We start from the raw sequence: 19,143 nt of genomic DNA, 5'->3' as shown, positions 1-19,143 counted from the left end.
GAGCTTAAAAATAAGGATACAACTCTTTCCATCCTCTCCAATTCTTCCAAAAAGCATTGTTTTCCAATCTCTTTATCCAAACCGAATTTCAAGTAAATTGAGGCTTTAAAGAGCACAAACCTCCAAAGCATGGCCGTCATGGTTCCCAGCACCACATTAATAGCCACTATCCAGTTAATACTTTTTGGTCACCTGGAAATGTCAAGCTTAGCCATTTGCAAGTTATTTAACTATGCTTACCTGTCTCTTTAAGAGTATCTCTCTCATCCCTACAGCACAAGAATATATTGATGCTTGAGCTCACCATAACCCAGTTATCTGTTCACTGCTGCAGGATAGATGTAGCTCCTTAAACTATGAGGAGCCTATTCTGCTTCTAGGTGTGCAAGGATGCACTAGGAGGAAGCGCACATTGTGCTTGCATGGTTTCAGCGCACCGCCAGCTTGTCAAGCAGGCGAGGACGAGGAATGAAAAGAATGATACAAACAAGTCCAATTTTAAGAAAAGTAAACAGTGGGAAAATATTTTGAACTGGGGAGGGTAAACTATGAGTAATATAGATGCTAGTTCGTTTTGGCCATATCAGTGAAATAAAACCATAAGAATGATCCATAGTAAAGTTTATTAATTAAACCCTCGTGTGTTTTTTTCTCTAAAGAAATGGGTGCAGAATATGCTCAACAAGCGCAGCAATTTTCATTTTTGGGGGGAATGGTGATTTTTTTTAATTCCCATTGGTGTGTATATTATCTGGAAGCATTTCCAGTCAGGGTCCTTAGGTCATAAGCTCATAGCTGTCTTTTACAAATGCCACATGCATAGAGAATGTTGAGCCTGGTGGTACTTTTAGTTAAAAGTCTAACTGCATTCATTTGGATGACTTGGAAGAGATAGCTTGAGATTTCTGCAGGATGGAGCAGACACAGGTAGAAAAGACATAGCACAAACTGAATTTTGGCCTAGGCTCAAAGATTCGGTGGGACATTTAAAACCCATTTAGCTTTACACACTAGGAAAGGGACCTTAATTCTCGATCTGGATCCACATAGTTATGTTGTAACACACCTCAGTACTGACCTGCTGCATCTTGTTCTATGCCCTTACTTGAACTGGGACCAACACAAATCTCTCCCAATGCACCATAACACATTATGTAGTAAGCAGAGTTCATGAAGTGGAAAAAGACAGTGTTTCCCTGAAAGGCAAGCACTGTAAAGCAGAATCCCCATGCTATTCCAACACTGGGAACAATATAAAGTGTTTTGAAAGCCCTCAGTTCAAACTAGCAGGTTCACCTGCCATTTCAAATCAGAAACCAGGGCATACTGGCTCTATCAGCTTGCCTACATTTAACTTGCGTGCTATGCAAACAAATGATGGGCGGAATGCTGAATAAATCATACATTCACCCCGAGTCAAGAGATCTGGGTTAAATCCATCTTTTTGCATTTGCATTTGTCACCCTGAGTGGGACGGGTATGCCCAGAAGTGGGTCCCATGCTCTCCATGCCACTGGAGTCAAGCTATCCTGGCTGATGAGGGCTGAAAGCCCGAAACCAGTGCTAGGATACTTGTTTCCAGTCCAGGGAGGACCTGGCCCGGCAGTTCAGGCTGGACTGTTCCCATCGGGCGCAGGGTCAAGACTGATTTGCATATGGCTGGGTCCAAACTGGAACGGCATGGTGAGCAAAAAAACATGGATTTAGGCCCAGATCTTTCTACTGGGGTGAATGTATGATATTGTTCTGCATTCTGTCCATCAATTGTTCTTTTTACATTCAACTTGCAGCACACCGTGCTAATAATACCCAGTTACACATTTCTCAATCTTGACCTGCAGCCTCCACTGCTATCCTAGCAATGAGACGGAAAAATGGCTCTATTAGTGCATTTCATACAAGGTAAGAGCATCCCTTTCTACCACATTGAGACCTACATGCAGCTCTTACAGAGCACTTCAGTCATAAATGCCACACCCAGTCTCTATAGTGGACAACACGCCATCTATTATTTCAATGCACCACAACCATGCAATTCAGCACCCTCTGCTATTCAATTACTTGAAACCACCTTATCAATCGGTCAATATTCCCTTAACCCGGACCCACAGCAACCCTGGTTCTGTGAATACTGGAACAGTCACAGAAATAGGATTATATAAACAGATTCGAGAGTTGCAATAATCTAGCTATTATAATACTGGGTTACGCAGGGCTTGACAATCTGCCTAAATATCGACCTAGAGTATCCGCCGCCATCCTTGTACCTACCATTCTAGTACTGAGACCCACACAGGTTTTCCATCTTAGATACGCAATCCGCTCCTAAAGCGCCCTTGCTTTTCAAACACTAGGATGACATAGCACTTCATTCCTGACCTACTATTCTAGGACTTATCCCTCTACTGAGCTCCATATGTGCACTTCAATCCTGAGCTCTACCTCGCACAATATTCCAGAAGAGTGTCCTATACAAAGTTCGGCCAACACGTTCCAATTTGAATTGAATATGAAATAATAAATATAATCAGAATGATATGGTTCACTTTATGGCCTAACAAAACAGACTGTGCCTCTTTCCATGTTCATATTCCCTCAATCTATTTTCCTGCATCTCCCACCAGCTGTGGGATCAATCAGAAAAGGGGAGATTATATTCTTGCACACTTCTACTTCAGGAGTATGTGCAACAAGGCATATGTTCATGTTTCTAGAATCATAAAAAAACTGACCTACTGAAATTTAACAGTGTAGCACACAGGATAGTGTGAAAAGCTTGGTCTCTGCACGGAAGGAGCCATCAATGTTCATACAATTTTGACAGTATTTCATTACGTGCACTTTTTTAACATCTTTTTACGAAGAGTTTATTGGTCTATTATTCCAATACTATTTATCATTAGAGTAGGATGTACCAAAGAGACGGGATCCAGAATACCAAGATCCCAGTATAAGAAAAATACCACAAATAATCTTAATACCCTTTGAACCGCTCTATCTCCCTTTACGCCTACCGTAATCAGAAGATGTATTGTGCACAAACTAGTATAAACTATCATCAAGAAAGCATCCTGACCCTTGATAATGGGAGAAAAAACACCAAGAATAGTGATGTATAATAAGAACGTGAGGTTCAGTAGAACAGGTGCAAAGACTATCCGGACAGGCATGGTCATTCCCGGTTGTCAACCTACATATACCTCAACATAGGTTGCCATACAGAAGCAAATAATTCTTCTTTATCCTCAATCAAGTGCCAAAACATGTATTCCATGGTTATTATCCCAAAATATTTGTATTTCACATGTAAACAGAAGGGCAAAAGTGGTCCACGGAATTCTCGTTCTGACCACCTTTGCTGGACCAGCTAGTACTGGAAAGCCCACCAAGATTTTGACAGCATTAAACATCTATATCCAATAAAATTGCATTTAAGAGTAGTGTCCCTGACGTAAAGCCCCTAAGGTCCGAATCAATTTTAAGTAGGTCCTGACTCCATTCTTAGGTAACTGGAGTCGCCATTGTCTCAATAATAGGTAACGGGAGTCGCAATGTTTCCTCAATTTAGGCAGAATCATTGTCATGCCTGCCATCGATTCAGATGTCGTCTAATCTTATCGTTCCAATAACTGTGAAAGTGTAAAGTCATTCAGACAATGGCATAGATATAACACCTGATGCGACATAAGTCTGGTACAAGTGTCTAGTTATCTAATTTCAATGCCAAATAAGAACAAACACAGACACATAGCCAAAATAGTGTAGTCTGAAATTACATCCATTTATTTTTTTATGTTCATAAGGATACGTCTGGGACACACACCTTGATGCACATAATTTATGTCATACGTTTCAAAACGTATCTCAGAAATTACAATCTCTGATAAAATGTAATATATAAGGACTGTCCTGTGACCTCTATTCAGGAGAAGTCCTTTGCCCAGATTATCGCACAAGATAATGCTGGAGACTGTCTTGACTTCTGCCAACACACCAAGAAGATGCCACATCACACTTGATGCAAATAACGAGCTAAATCCAAAAGAAAGGATGCTGCTGCGGCGTGTGTTTTCCTTTTACAGGGAAAACTGCCTTCACGCGTTTTTGATAACCATAGCTTTGGCTGTCTACAAGGTATGCAGTATGTTGCTTCTCCCTAAGAAAGTCTAGATTGCAAGTACTAATTTCCATGCTCTCTTAGTGTACAGCATAGAAGTAGGTTTTAGGGTATTAGCTTTTAAACGACATTTTAACTTTGCAAGAAATGTTCATTTTATTCTTGTTGTTCACAACGTGCCAATTAGCTGCTTTTGTGTTTGTTTAAGATGTGGGAAGAAACAGGTTTGCCCTGTTGCAATAAAATGCTTTTAGTTAAAAATGTCTATTCTTCTTGGTACCATTTGGGAGGATAATATTGGAAAGAGCGAAATAGGTTTGTTTACTGTACCACAGTGTCCCACATCTTGGCTTGGGGATTGTTAGTAACCCAAACGCAATGATTCCACTTCAACAATGTATTGGGTGAGATTCTGCAGAGCTACAAATCTTTCACGTTTAGCGTTGGTGCATTGAACCCAGCTCACCCGTGAAACATACATAACAAATGGATTATGAAATTCATGTTGATGTCAGGAACTCACCCCCCACTGGATAAGTATAGCTGCTGTCATCTTTAAAGCTCAACAGTAGTAGTTAAAGCTTAGGTACATTGGCAGCATTCATCCCACATAATAGTGGATTCAGCTGGTTTCTAAGAATCTTCATGGGTCATTCAGTAATGCTAACTGGCAAACTTTGATGCAAACATCACCTACCAGAGTCCGATAGATTTTCATGGAGCAGTCCGCATATGTCATTGTTATTCTTGAAGCCCAAGAGACCCCCAAAGGCACCCAAGAAATCCATATTTGCATCAAGCGGTGGGCCTACTAATGACTTCATCCATGACCAGCTTACATTTGTTTTGAAACAATGTGAAAGGAGTGGTTTAACCTGAAATTACTGGGACCCAGTAAGAACAGGTCTTCTGTAAATAGTCTAGACTTACAGAAACAGAGGAACACAACTCACAGTAAATAAGATGCTATTTATTTTAACACAGGTTAAAGAAGACTCATGGATAATCTCCAGAGTCAATACTCCATTTTATGAAAGAATGTTTTGAACGTTGAATACACAGGTTTTCCATGTAAGAGGACATCCTGTTTAGTTAGGCGATTAAAGACTGGATATAAAAATAAGTAAGGACTGAGTTTAGAAGGTGGACTAATCCATAGGTAAGCCGGTATTGCACTGCATTTCCATGTATGGTAGATTATGCAAATGGTTTGCGTTTGAGAAACAATTGCTTTAAATTAAATTGCTATGTCACTTCTAAAAAGTGGATTTATATCGGAAATGCACTAGGTTCAAAGCAACTGTTTCAAATCAATTTTCATAAATCAACAGTAAAACCCCTCTTTTATGCCTACAACACTTTTACTATACTTTGGAAAACAGGGGACCCCTACAAATACATAGTTTGCTATACGTAGGGAAATAGTGTCATAGGAAAAAATGAAAAACTATAGAAAAACACTCAATTAATCACTGCCAAATCTCTCCTTACGACTACACATTACATATATAAGATCAGAGTTTTGTTATATATAAAAAACATTTTAATTTCATCTTGATATTTTGTTTCAGATTACTTTTATAGACATTTTTTGGCTTCTTTTTTGAGGTTTTTTAGTTCATCTATTAAAGTAGGCAAAGCGGTGGTTTTTGACAAAAACCACCGCTTTGCCTACTTTAAAAGAATATTGACCGGTTTTATTGAGATTTGTTTAGGTCATGTGTTGTGTATATATATATGTGTTTCTTTATACATGATTTTTGAACTGTTAATATTTGGATGATGAACTAAAAAACCCCCAAAAAGCCAAAAAATGTCTATAAAAGTAATCTGAAACAAAATCTCAAGATGAAATAAAATGTTTTTTATATACAACAAAACTCTGATCTTATATATGTAATGTGTAGTTGCAAATTTTTGGTGTAATATCAAAGGAGAAATTTGGCAGTGATTAATTGAGTGTTTCGCTATAGTTTTTCATTTTTTCCAATGCAACACTTTTACTCCCTTACCTTCATCCTTCCCTCTCATGTTTACCTCTTCTAATGATGATTCCGGGATTCACACGTTTTCATTGAACCAGGTGGGGATGTGCCTCGGCATATTCCCCTTTTATTACCTTTAAACACCCATACCCTTTCTACCATTGGCATTTCTTAACTGCACCAGAACTTTTCAATCTAATCTCTTTTTCGTAATCAAATGTGATATCTTTTTTTCGTTCCGTTTACCTACTCTACTCATTTGTGTTTAGTCAAATTGCAAGTCAAATACATTTACTACATCTTTCTTGCAATTCAACTCACATGTTTTGAACTAACTGGTGTGTCCTTAATTTATTTAATAGTGACACTAATCAAAAATGGAGTACAGCGGTTACTCCTCATATAGTATAACTGAGTGAGACACGTGATACTGCATTCTGAAAACATTTAAATGAAGAAAGGTTTTACTTTTTGGAAAATGCACTTAATTCAGGAGTTGAGGTCTTGACTCAATGTAGATTATCAGAGGTTTTCAGAAGGCTTCAAAGGCAATTCGTTTTGTAGTTTCAGTACCAACATCAATATTCTAAGAGGACAGCCTATTTTATGAAAATATTGGACTATAGTAGTCTTTGTCAATCTCTGCAAATATTCAGTCTGCTAATTTTGGGTCAATCTGCCAACTCCTTAGTTTAGGGAATTGCTCAGTTCAGTGGAAGAGAACTGTAATATTTCAAAAGCCTATCTTACTAGACCATACTTTTGTAGGGAGGTTTTTGAGGAAAAGGATTGCTATTTACAAGAAGGTACAATATCCATCTTAAGACTTAGCAGTTAATCGCTGACATGTGTAAATGCAGGTCTAACTCTATGCTTTAAGCTGCTTAACAAATATTATAGACTGTATCATTCTTTGCACGACCGTTCAGCCTTTTTCTCTCTTCCCACTGCTCTAATCCTCTACTTCCCCCTCTAATGCAGGCATGAGTTACAAATCAGAATGACATCCTCTTACTTGGGACAGAGATTCAATCAGATTCCTTGGCCAGTTGTCAGATGTTTACCTTCTTTGGCTACCATTGCTCCATTTTATACAAATTTCAAGTTTACAGTTTGCACTATGTGAAGTTTCTACTAAGTCGGACAACTGGAGAGTATTCTCGCCTCTGAATCTAAACTAATCTCAAACTGTAGTTTTTGATGATCTTTGGAGCTATGCTCAAGCAGAGGTTGTTGCTCTGAAAGCTACTCCTTTTATTTTTTCAAGTTTTGTTTGGCGCTTTTTGAACTTTCAATAGGTATTGCCTGGTGTAATCCTATGGTAATAACATAAGTGTAGGCTTGAACAGCTTGAAGCATCTCTGTCCGCATATGTTCCAGATAGTAATTTAGCAATTACAGTATAGTAAATGACTACCAAGAAAAAGCAGCACTGACAAGAAGGTACAAAAATAAATGCAAACACAATGTTGGTGAATGAGTTCCATTTGCTTTGTGTTGTACATATTCAGGTTTTTACCTGGTGCCATGACACATGGAAAAAAGGCCTTTTTAGATTCATAGGAAGTAAATGAGATACATTATGTTTACCTGTTTAATTATGTTCTTTGCTGTAGTGTTCATTTCGTCACCATATATTTCATAGAAATTTAGCTTTCTTTGTTTCAAAAGCCCAAACACTAAGGATACCAGCCTTTCCTATCAACAAAGAAACAAAGTAAATGGTTAGACAATAAAAAGAAATGCATTACAAATCATAAATGCTCCACTTAATTAGAGTCCAGAACTATATGAGCTTGCAAATTTGATCAATTGTACTTACATTTGCAATCTAAGGGTTTGGTGATAGAATACTGCACAATAACAAAAACTTAAATTGCTCAATTATAATAAACAAAGCCTAAAGTTTACACAAAAACATAGAGTAAAAACAAAACATAAAAAAAGAAATTGTAGTATCTTTTGGATAGGCAAGTATATGGTGCCAGATCTGGACTAGCTAGTGAACGTATTGACTGAGTGCTTCAGCTTCAGGTGCAGGGACGAGGAGCTATCCACACAATCTCCTTCATCAACTGTTAAATGGCCCAAATGATTTCCTGTGTGTTTTAACACAGTCCCACCATAGCATGCCAGCTGTCCATGCAAAGACCACAAAGACCGGGATAATAGACCAAACATCCTGGACTCTCGTTGCCGGAGGATAGGCATGAAACAGCACTGTCGAAAATGGCTCCGATGAGAGGGAGCATCTGCGAAGGAGCCAGGTGTGACTTTTGCATATTGATATTGAACCCCAATGATGCCTCAAGGCCCTGGATACCAAAGGTAGTGCCCAGCCACCTCTACTACAAAGAACAATTACCTACAGGCATGTTGTGTCACCTGAGAGCCCTCTGCTACCAGTGAGGAAGAAGGCAGTCCAGTGTTGCTCCTACAAACTGGGTGAGAAACTAAAAGGGTCTAAGGTCACAGTGACCAAGTGCTCAGACCAAAGCAGGGGAGAGGGGAGCATGAGCTGCACCCAGAGGCAGTACCACGAACTCTGGAACTTGGGGTTTAGGGGTAGGCCCAATGAAAGGGAGGGGCCCACAAGGGACAGTTGGAGGGGTAGTCGAGCTAGCCTGAAAAGGCCCCTGGGAGCAACAACAGAAAATCATCACACCCACAAATTAGGCATCCTTGCATTATTCTATTGTAGCAGAAGTATGTGTTTTTGTGTAATAAAGTACCTGTCTTTCATTCAAACAGAATAACTAGGCTGGGCATTGATGTTACTGTGATGCCGGAGCCGGAGGGTGGTGTTGATCACTGACCCCGATTAACGCCACACAGAGAAGGCTGTGACTGCTCGCCCTCGCTCTCACTGAGAAGTATAAAATTGTAAATTGATACTTGTATAGCGCACTACTCACCCGCAAGGGTCTCAAGGCGCTTGTACGAAAACCGCTGTGGAACCCATCCTGGATTTCCCTGTGAGGCGTCCACTCCTGGGCACCCCCAAGGTGGAGGCCAGGCATCCTTAGTGTTGTGGGGGCCGTTGTGGAGATTAAGCAAGCTATTGCCCAGAGTTGCAGAGTGGGACTCCATGATTGGAATAGGCACCGAGGCGAGAATTATCAGGTCCGTGGAATTTTTGAGACCAAGACCCGCCGAGGCGGGGAATTGAACCCTGGTCCCGGGCTAGACCTCTGCATCAGGGTCTGCCGCTCTAACCATTGAGCCACTCTAACCATTGAGCCAGTATGGAAAGGATAAGACTTGACTCAGTTTGTAGAGCCGTCGTAGGGTGGGCCAAGGAAAGCGGTGGTAAAAGGTGGTAAAAGGCCTTAACCCCCGTGGTTGTAAACTAATTGCCCCTGCCTGCTGCCTTGCCCCCAGAACGGGGATCTGACACAAGTTCCAACAATTTTAATGACCCTCGGAGCAGAGGCTAAACTCACAACTTCAACTGCCAGACGCTTGGAGAAGTAACAAATAGAACTTTCACCAAGCACCAACCAAGTTCCCATAACATTCAATGCCAACTTGCAGTTCAATTTATCAGGAACTCTACTGGAGCTATTGGGGTGCTTCTTGCCACTCTGCTCATTTGACACATACATACTCAATGAACGCAAATACAAATTCCAAACCATCCTTGACCACCAGTTTACATCATCCAACCTTTTTTAAAGAAATAATGCAACTCAGAAGACCCTTACAAGCCAGACCAAACTAACCTTTAACCCGGATTTAAACCTAAAAATTAAGAATCAATTAAAACACTTTCTATCTCTGATAGCAGTGTGTTTCTTTCAAATCCTCACACTGTTGCTGCCATCCAGGGGCTACACACTCTGACCTTTACCAACTCATAATCTGTCTCTACCTCTCATCTGTACCTCTTTTCTACAATCTTACTTACAAAGAGCAATACGACAACACATTGAATGAAGCAACCCATACCTCCTAATCACTCCTCCACACCACACGTTTACTGTTGTGATAGCGCCCACAATAGCAAGACTGCACACAAATTGTTCCGTGGCTGGTGCATGTTATTAACTCCAATTCCCCCATTTTATGTGCATTTTTATGTACATATGTTGTTTCTATTACATTCATTTGTTAACATCTTTATTGCGCCCAAAACCCCTTTTTTGATTTGTAAGAATTCTATATATTTTTTCTTTTACATCATTAACTTTTCCTCTCCCCTCAGTCTTCCTTTTGAGTCCTTAACCTCCTCCACCCCCCAGGCCCAATGGAAAAATCGTATCTAGAACAGTGGTTCCCAAACTTTTTAGAACCACAACCCACTTTTTAGAACAAACGTTTGCGACCCACCGAGCTTTAATGTACATTATTTTATGTAACCAAAGCTTCATGTGGTAGCACACGGTCATTTACAAACAGCACATTTTCCACAGAAATGGGAAGTAAATTTACACAGATGTACAATTTTACTGATAAAACTAAATTGCATACAAATGGTAATGTTTGAAAATCTGGCTTCAATGACTATTTATCATGTGTGCACCACCAAGTGAGGTGTACTTGTTTCCATCACACTTCAGAATTACAAAATCCTACAGCCATTCTGAGGCCCACCCTACCCTCTTTCCCACAGGGCCCAACCCCTCTTTTTTCCACAAATCCTACAGCCTTGGCGTTCACTCTCTGTATCCCACCAAGACAGTCACATTATTCAATTTACTTTTCTTTCTCGGAATGCAGTGACAGGAGTTTGTATACACCAATAACCATGTTAGGAAAAGCATCCACTTACCATAAGACATAGCCTAACATTTGACCTCTATCTTGAAGGTAGCCAATGTAACAAGATAAGCACAGAATGTAAAGGTGTCTTTATTTATTGCTTGGACTTTCACGACCGACCAAAACTCGGCTCGCGACCCACTCGCAATTTGGAAACACTGACAAGAAGGTTGACAATCCCCCTGGTGACCATAAAGCCACCAAACCATTGTCTCTTGTTAATTAATGAACCAAATGCTTTAGGATTACAACTTTAATAACAAACTCCTCACATTAGTAGAGAAATGCACCAAGGCCCACAATGCTATCAACGCCTCCTGCTTATTGTCGGAATATGTATTTCCCAAATCTGTCAATGCGCGGATTAATTTTGGCCTACTTGCATCTGACACAGCTCTACCTCAACTCTGTACTGCCACAGATAGAGCCAGGACAAAACTTTTTAAGTCAAACGTGATCCGGACTCAGGCACTCTTAATGCGTGCCTTCTGTCTCTGAAACTCTTACCCACAAGTGCTGTGTCTTTTTTCTGTAAGCCCCTCCTGGCCTGATCTTATTCTTGTTGTGTCAAAGTTTGATCGCAAATGATCCTGACACAAGCATTATAGAATGTTAGGGGTAGGTCATTCGTTGGCATTAGCTAAGCGAGTGTCACTCCCATGACCTAACACATATTTCCCCAGTGCCATTTACATTGCCTATACGAGTTTGCTTATATGGTCATTTTCCCAGCAGTCTCCCTGGAGGACTTACTCCGTTTCTTTACCACCTTACTTGCTGGCTTCTTTTTCCTATCTTTCTCAGTCATCCAAGGATCCTTGCCAGAAATACCTTTATTCATTCATTCTGCTCTGAAGCTCTGGGTTTGAATTTGGTACTTGTTGCAAAGTAGAGCAAGGTGGGTTCCAGGAGGGCCATTCAACCATTGACCATTGTCTTAGTCTTTGGGCAATGGCAAAGAAGGCAATCGAGGTGCGAGGTAACCTGTTTTGCTGCTTTGTAGATTTTCGAGCTGCTTTCAATTCAGTGGATCGTAGCCTACTGTGGAGAATGTTAACAGAGGTCGGAATCAACAAGGCAGTATTTGCTCAAATCCAGGAAATGCACTCAAGTAATTGGGCCAGGGTCATTTTGGACACCCAGGGAACCCTATCTAACAAAATCGAGATAATGAATGGCTTGCGGCAGGGCTGCGTCCTAGCCCCACTGTTATTTTCCTTATTTTTATCAGATCTACCCAACATATTGAGTAGAGCAGGTGGGGTAAGATTGGTGGAACTCATATATCTTGTCTGTTATATGCAGATGACTTAGTGATAATGGATATGACAGAGCGGGACTTGCAAAAAAAACTGGATATTGTTCATGAATATTGCCTAAAGAAACGCCTCACGGTCAACTTAGAAAAGACCAAAATAATGATACTGGGGGAAAAAAACTCCTCCCTGTATTGGAAATTAGGAGAGGTTAGAGTGGAAGAAGTAGATAGATTTAAATATTTGGGCATGTGGTTCGACAATAAGTTAAATTGGAAGGACCACATACAGGCACTCAAATCAAAGGCGCTTGCTTCAGTATGGGGCCTTAAACAATTTAAGCAATAATATGGAGGTTCCTCTATACAGCCAATTTTATCGGCTTTTAATGCATTGGTACGCCCGCAGTTCCAATATGGTGTAGAGGTATTATCTATGGGAGGTAAATTGGATTGGAACTTAGAAGAGGGTAAATGCGTCAAACAGCTGTTAGCACTCCCCGTGGCAACAATGATACAGGCGGTATGAGTGGAATGCCACCTTACATCCTGGAATTTCCGGGGTATGCAAGCAGTACTGAATTTCTGGCAGAGAAAGAATGGGGAGGGGCCTGCCAAAATAGCAAAACTCTGCAAAAAAGAAATAGAGGCTAGTGAACTAAATTTGGCGGCCCAAGCTAGAACCAGGTTAGATAAGTTGTATGCCACACTATTCTTAGATCCAGACCAATGGAGGTCGGGGCAGCAGATCCCTAAGTCGGCGTTGCGTGCTATTATTAACTTGAAGGCCCGAGAGGAAAATTTGGGGTATTTGAGGAGTAAATCGTCCTCCCGGTTTTTGATAAACGGGTGGACCAATGACCAAACATTCCCCTATATCGAGGCCATGCCCAATCCAAAACTTAGAAATATAATCTTGAGGTTTAGAGTGGGCCTGAACCCATGTAACACGATCGGATGATAAAATCTGCTAGAAGAATGGAGATTTTTGAAAACCCTTTTTATTGCCTATGAAATTTTTAGTAGGGATCAAGCGCTTAGCTTGCTGATAAATATGAGATCTTTAAATGTAACATGCATTTTGGGAAGATTTTTAATTGCCATACAGGAGTCATTGAAGGACCTGGTTATATAAATTACAAGGAGTGGGGTTGAAATGTGATGTTACCTATGCTAGGGGATAATCCGGGACCCTAATTCCTATGGTGGGTGCACAAATGTATACCCAATATAAGTGATCCCCTCCCCTCTCCGATAATTAGGTACCACCTACGGTTTGCATGAGATTTTTTTATTCAATTTGATCAGGATTTTATTGTGTTTTATACTGTTTTAACGTTATAGGGCTTGTACAAATCAGATTTTAATTGTATGTATTGTCTCTTTCTTTTTATGGCTAAATATGCCAAATAAAATTATAATAAACAACAAACAACGTGTTTGCCCCCCTCCATTATACATCAAGCAGTCCTGAAAATCTGTGAAAAACTTACACCTATTTTAAATCAAGTTATAACCACTGGTGTATACCCGATTATCGGGAAAAAGGCAGCTATACGACCTCTATTGAAAAAACCAAACTTAAGCCCTAATGAGCCCAAAAATTATTGCCCCATAGCTGGTCTACCTATCATGGCAAAAGTATTGGAAAAACAATTCAGCAGAGAGTTAACAGAGTACTTTGATATAAACAACTGACTTGATAACTCGCAGAATGGGTTTCGTCCACGTCATTCTACAGACTCAGCACTGATTCTTGCAACTGAGGGGATCCGCAGAACAGTGGATGGTGGAAAAAGGGAGGTCCTTGTACTCCTGGATCTCTCAGCCGCTTTTGATACTGTAAACCATGTGGTTTTGTTACAGCGGCTGAGGGATGCGGGAGTCGAAGGGACTGCTCTGTCCCTATTGTCATCTTTTCTGGAGGCCAGAGAGCAAAGGATGTTTTGGGACGGCATACAGTCTGAGAGTTTTCATCTGCCTTGTGGAGTGCCCCAAGGATCTGCGCTGTCCCCAAACCTCTTTCATTTGTACATTGCCCCCCTGGCCAAGCTAGTCAAGAAACATGGTTTTGGACTTGTGTCATATGCTGACGACTCTCAGCTTATCATCTCAGTCACCGATGATCCAGAAGTAACTGCAGATGGATTCCATGCCTACCTCACTGACATTATGAGATGGATAGGCCAGAACTATCTAAAAAGGACAACCGACATCAGCTGGAATAAGATCATTACACTGGCTCCCTATTAAACAACTTATTGAATTTAAAATGCTAACTTTGGTATACAAAGCAGTAAACGGGGGGAGTCCAGCTGATTTTCATAAGCTTTTTATAACTTATGCTCCACCACAAACACTGAGATCGGCTAGGCAAGGATTAATAAAAACTGTAAAATTTAGCAAAGCTAGATGGGGCGGCCGACCATAACACACTGTGCAACTATGCTCTGGAATAAACTACCGATATTGAGACGCCAGCCAAATCTCCAGCTTTTCAGGAGCAATTTGAAAACCTGTTTTTTTACAGCTGCATAGGTCATAAGCTTTCTCACTGTGCATTTCACCCTCTCACTTTCAGCGCCAAGACACTTCGGTATTCGTTCGCTTTACAAGAAAAATAAATATAAACATAAACATTGTTGCAACGTAATGTAAGCAACCGCCATAAGAACAGTAAAGGTAGATTTATTGTGGAAAACATGGCAACATACTAGATCAGCAGCAATCTGCAGAGCACCTTGAGGCCCAGAGCTGCCTGCAAAGGCCATTCATTCCAGGAAGGATCTCAGACACCACAGCCATTGATGCCCTTCGACGTCCATGAATGGCTGCTGAAGACAGCATCTTAACAGTCTGTTAGACCGTTCCAGTAAGGCTGGGAGAGTCACAGAAATACCAGTCACTTATCTGAAGAGTAGGTGGCTCTCCCTGCCAGTCACATTAGAGACAACGTGACATTAACTCCCCACAAGACCCCTCCAGTTCTCCTTGGAACAGAAGTATGAGAATCCAACAATGCTGCGGCTGCCCAGATACTCCAAGTCCAGCCATCTTGATGCCTCGAGTCGTCTCAGCTCTCCCAATATCTCTCAGAACGCGAGCCGGCTTAGTAAGTATGGGATACACTAAGATTTTAAGGAGTTTCACTGATTGCTTTTTTCAGGAACACCGAGTACTATGAGATGTTCAGTTAAATGATTACTTACGGCCATATAACGAGCTCCCGCTCTGGTGCCTGATGCTGGGGGCAGAATCACTGCTTCCGCACGGCCCCCACACCCAAAGGCAGGGATTGAGTTATTGTGCCTGAAAGGAAGAATAACACAAGAACATGGGAACACTGAACAGGTGCGTGTGTTTATCCTCGAGTCGAGAAAAGGAGGAACAATGGATGGGTCCAGGTGATCTCAATATACTGCCTGCGTGAGCCGGCGGTACACAGATGCAGCAGGAGTCGAGGGCGGGTAGGCCACAGCCCCGTCAGCTCCCCTGTCAGGCCGGGTTCACCGTCCCCAGGCCTGGGATTATGGAAGGGGGTTTTCAGGCTTGGTAAATCTGCAGACAGACACTGGAAAACCTGCAACTGCCCAGAGCAGCAGACTCCAGGGAAATCTGAACAACCCCGGCTGGCCGGTGTGTATACTAGCAGCGCCTTGAGACCCTACCAGGTGAGTAGTCGCGCTATACATGAATCCTGATTGATATTATCGCCACAGCCTCGCAAAGCCACCAACAGCAGTCACAGTTGCGGGCAGCGAAAAGCCATCTTCACAACTGGTTTCCTAATATTTAAAGTTTTTAATTCACTATTTACGCAGCTTGACCAGTTCTTTGCTCAAAGCATTATCACCCTGAATTACTTTTTCAAGGAAGCGTATGTACTGGGAAGCACCAGCTGTCAATCTTATAATGTGTGATTGGTAAAATTACCAATTAATTAAAAACATTTTTTTTTTTTAATGCAGCATTGGTTTACATTTTTGGAAGGGGAATCTGTAAACTGTGGAGTGCACCTTTATTTTCCTGTTTCAATGATTTTGTGTCCTGTGAAACAAGCACTGGCGTTGCCAATAGGTCTCGCAGTAGGAAAGTTGGAGCTATTGGTTTTGTAAATGACAAAGCCCTTTATGTATTTAAAATGATAACCAAAGTGAAAGGCATTGTTATTTGCAATTGTAATGGCTCCAACTGTCGTACTGCGAGACCTATTGGCAACGTGAGTGGTTTTTCGTGTGTGAGTGGCGTTGTGTGTGTGAGTGGCGTTGTGTCTGTGAGTGGCGTTGCCTGTGTGAGTGGCGTTGCCTGTGTGAGAGGCGTTGCCTGTGTGAGAGGCGTTGCCTGTGTGAGTGGCGTTGCATGTGTGAGTGGCGTTGCATGTGTGAGTGGCGTTGCATGTGTGAGTGGCGTTGCATGTGTGAGTGGCGTTGCATGTGTGAGTGGCGTTGCATGTGTGAGTGGCGTTGCATGTGTGAGTTGCGTAGTTGAGTGGCGTTGCGTAGTTGAGTGGCGTTGCGTAGTTGAGTGGCGTTGCGTAGTTGAGTGGCGTTGCGTAGTTGAGTGGCGTTGCGTAGTTGAGTGGCGTTGCGTAGTTGAGTGGCGTTGCGTAGTTGAGTGGCGTTGCGTAGTGGAGTGGCGTTGCGTAGTGGAGTGGCGTTGCGTAGTGGAGTGGCGTTGCGTAGTGGAGTGGCGTTGCGTAGTGGAGTGGCGTTGCGTAGTTGAGTGGCGTTGCGTGTGTGAGTGGCGTTGCGTGTGTGAGTGGCGTTGCGTGTGTGAGTGGCGTTGCGTGTGTGAGTGGCGTTGCGTGTGTGAGTGGCGTTGCGTAGTTGAGTGGCGTTGCGTAGTTGAGTGGCGTTGCGTAGTTGAGTGGCGTTGCGTAGTTGAGTGGCGTTGCGTAGTTGAGTGGCGTTGCGTAGTTGAGTGGCGTTGCGTAGTTGAGTGGCGTTGCGTAGTTGAGTGGCGTTGCGTAGTTGAGTGGCGTTGCGTAGTTGAGTGGCGTTGCGTAGTTGAGTGGCGTTGCATGTGTGAGTGGCGTTGCGTAGTTGAGTGGCGTTGCGTAGTTGAGTGGCGTTGCATGTGTGAGTGGCGTTGCATGTGTGAGTGGCGTTGCATGTGTGAGTGGCGTTGCATGTGTGAGTGGCGTTGCATGTGTGAGTGGCGTTGCATGTGTGAGTGGCGTTGCATGTGTGAGTGGCGTTGCATGTGTGAGTGGCGTTGCATGTGTGAGTGGCGTTGCATGTGTGAGTGGCGTTGCATGTGTGAGTGGCGTTGCGTGTGTGAGTGGCGTTGCGTGTGTGAGTGGCGTTGCGTGTGTGAGTGGCGTTGCGTGTGTGAGTGGCGTTGCGTGTGTGAGTGGCGTTGCGTGTGTGAGTGGCGTTGCGTGTGTGAGTGGCGTTGCGTGTGTGAGTGGCGTTGCGTGTGTGAGTGGCGTTGCATGTGTGAGTGGCGTTGCGTGTGTGAGTGGCGTTGCGTGTGTGAGTGGCGTTGCGTGTGTGAGTGGCGTTGCGTGTGTGAGTGGCGTTGCGTGTGTGAGTGGCGTTGCATGTGTGAGTGCCGTTGCATGTGTGAGTGGCATTGCGTGTGTGAGTGGCGTTGCGTGTGTGAGTGGCGTTGCGTGTGTGAGTGGCGTTGCGTGTGTGAGTGGCGTTGCGTGTGTGAGTGGCGTTGCGTGTGTGTGTGGCGTTGCGTGTGTGAGTGGCGTTGCATGTGTGAGTGGCGTTGCATGTGTGAGTGGCGTTGCATGTGTGAGTGGCGTTGCATGTGTGAGTGGCGTTGCATGTGTGAGTGGCGTTGCGTAGTTGAGTGACATTGCGTAGTTGAGTGGCGTTGCGTAGTTGAGTGGCGTTGCGTAGTTGAGTGGCGTTGCGTAGTTGAGTGGCGTTGCATGTGTGAGTGGCGTTGCATGTGTGAGTGGCGTTGCATGTGTGAGTGGCGTTGCATGTGTGAGTGGCGTTGCATGTGTGAGTGGCATTGCATGTGTGAGTGGCGTTGCATGTGTGAGTGGCGTTGCATGTGTGAGTGGCGTTGCATGTGTGAGTGGCGTTGCATGTGTGAGTGGCGTTGCATGGTTAAGTGGAGTTGCATGTGTGAGTTGCGTTGCGTGGTTGAGTGGCGTTGCGTGGTTGAGTGGCGTTGGGTTGTTGAGTGGCGTTGGGTTGTTGAGTGGCGTTGGGTTGTTGAGTGGCGCTGCGTGGTTGAGTGGCGCTGCGTGGTTGAGTGGCGTTGCGTGGTTGAGTGGCGTTGGGTTGTTGAGTGGCGTTGGGTTGTTGAGTGGCGTTGCGTGGTTGAGTGGCGTTGCGTGGTTGAGTGGCGTTGCGTGGTTGAGTGGCGTTGCGTGGTTGAGTGGCGTTGCGTAGTTGAGTGGCGTTGCGTAGTTGGGTGGCGTAGCATGTGTGAGTGGCGTTGCATGTGTGAGTGGCATTGCATGTGTGAGTGGCGTTGCATGTGTGAGTGGCGTTGCGTAGTGTGAGTATGACATATGCTCTCCCACTTCAGGCAGATGAGTGTAATGTGTAAAGCGTCTTGTGGAGCAACCATGTCACATGAGCAGATCGTGGAGTCTGAGAATGGCAGCCGAAGCAAATACAAACAAGAGGAATGACTGTGAGGCGCATTGGTGTGAAGCACATCAAAGGGCTTCTCCTCCCCTAATTAGGTGAGGAGAAGCCGTTTCGGGAAACTGAAAGTACGGCCGGCCTGCGGCCAGCCAAGAATAATTAGGGGAGGAGAAGCCCTTTGATGTGCTGGGCTGGCTGGCCCTGAATGCGCGTGCATGTTATCACGTGGTTCACGTGAACAGCATGAAAACCGCGGGGCTGAAAGCCCTTTGGTTTGAAGAGAAAATAGCCGACTTGAATTCTCCCCATTTACCATTCCTGCGGAATGGTAAAGGCGAGACCTAAAAACATCACTGGGGGAAATGGATCGTTGTTGTCTCTTAAAGTGCCACTGGATGGCAGCCTAACAACGCTGTTACTATTATGTATGAGCACCAATGCTGTGTAGATGTTTACATACGTTATGCA

The 19,143-nt window shown here is 43.2% G+C and overlaps 1 protein-coding gene across 4 annotated transcripts in view; it reads right to left on the bottom strand.

The window, feature by feature from the left end:
* Positions 1-19,143, bottom strand: part of VPS54 (VPS54 subunit of GARP complex) — a 599,465-nt gene that overhangs the window by 314,320 nt on the left and 266,002 nt on the right. For all 4 annotated transcript variants that reach the window (XM_086927614.1, XM_086927616.1, XM_086927615.1 and 1 more), the window contains exon 10: positions 7,693-7,800. In XM_086927614.1, coding sequence (XP_086783740.1) covers positions 7,693-7,800 — 108 coding nt within the window. The remainder of the gene's footprint in view (positions 1-7,692; positions 7,801-19,143) is intronic.

Source organism: Lissotriton vulgaris, chromosome 6 (genome assembly GCF_964263255.1).
Source record: "Lissotriton vulgaris chromosome 6, aLisVul1.2, whole genome shotgun sequence".
Classification (NCBI taxonomy): Eukaryota; Metazoa; Chordata; class Amphibia; order Caudata; family Salamandridae; genus Lissotriton; species Lissotriton vulgaris.
Note: the sequence above shows the minus strand (reverse complement) of the source record. Positions and strands in the feature narration are given on the sequence as shown.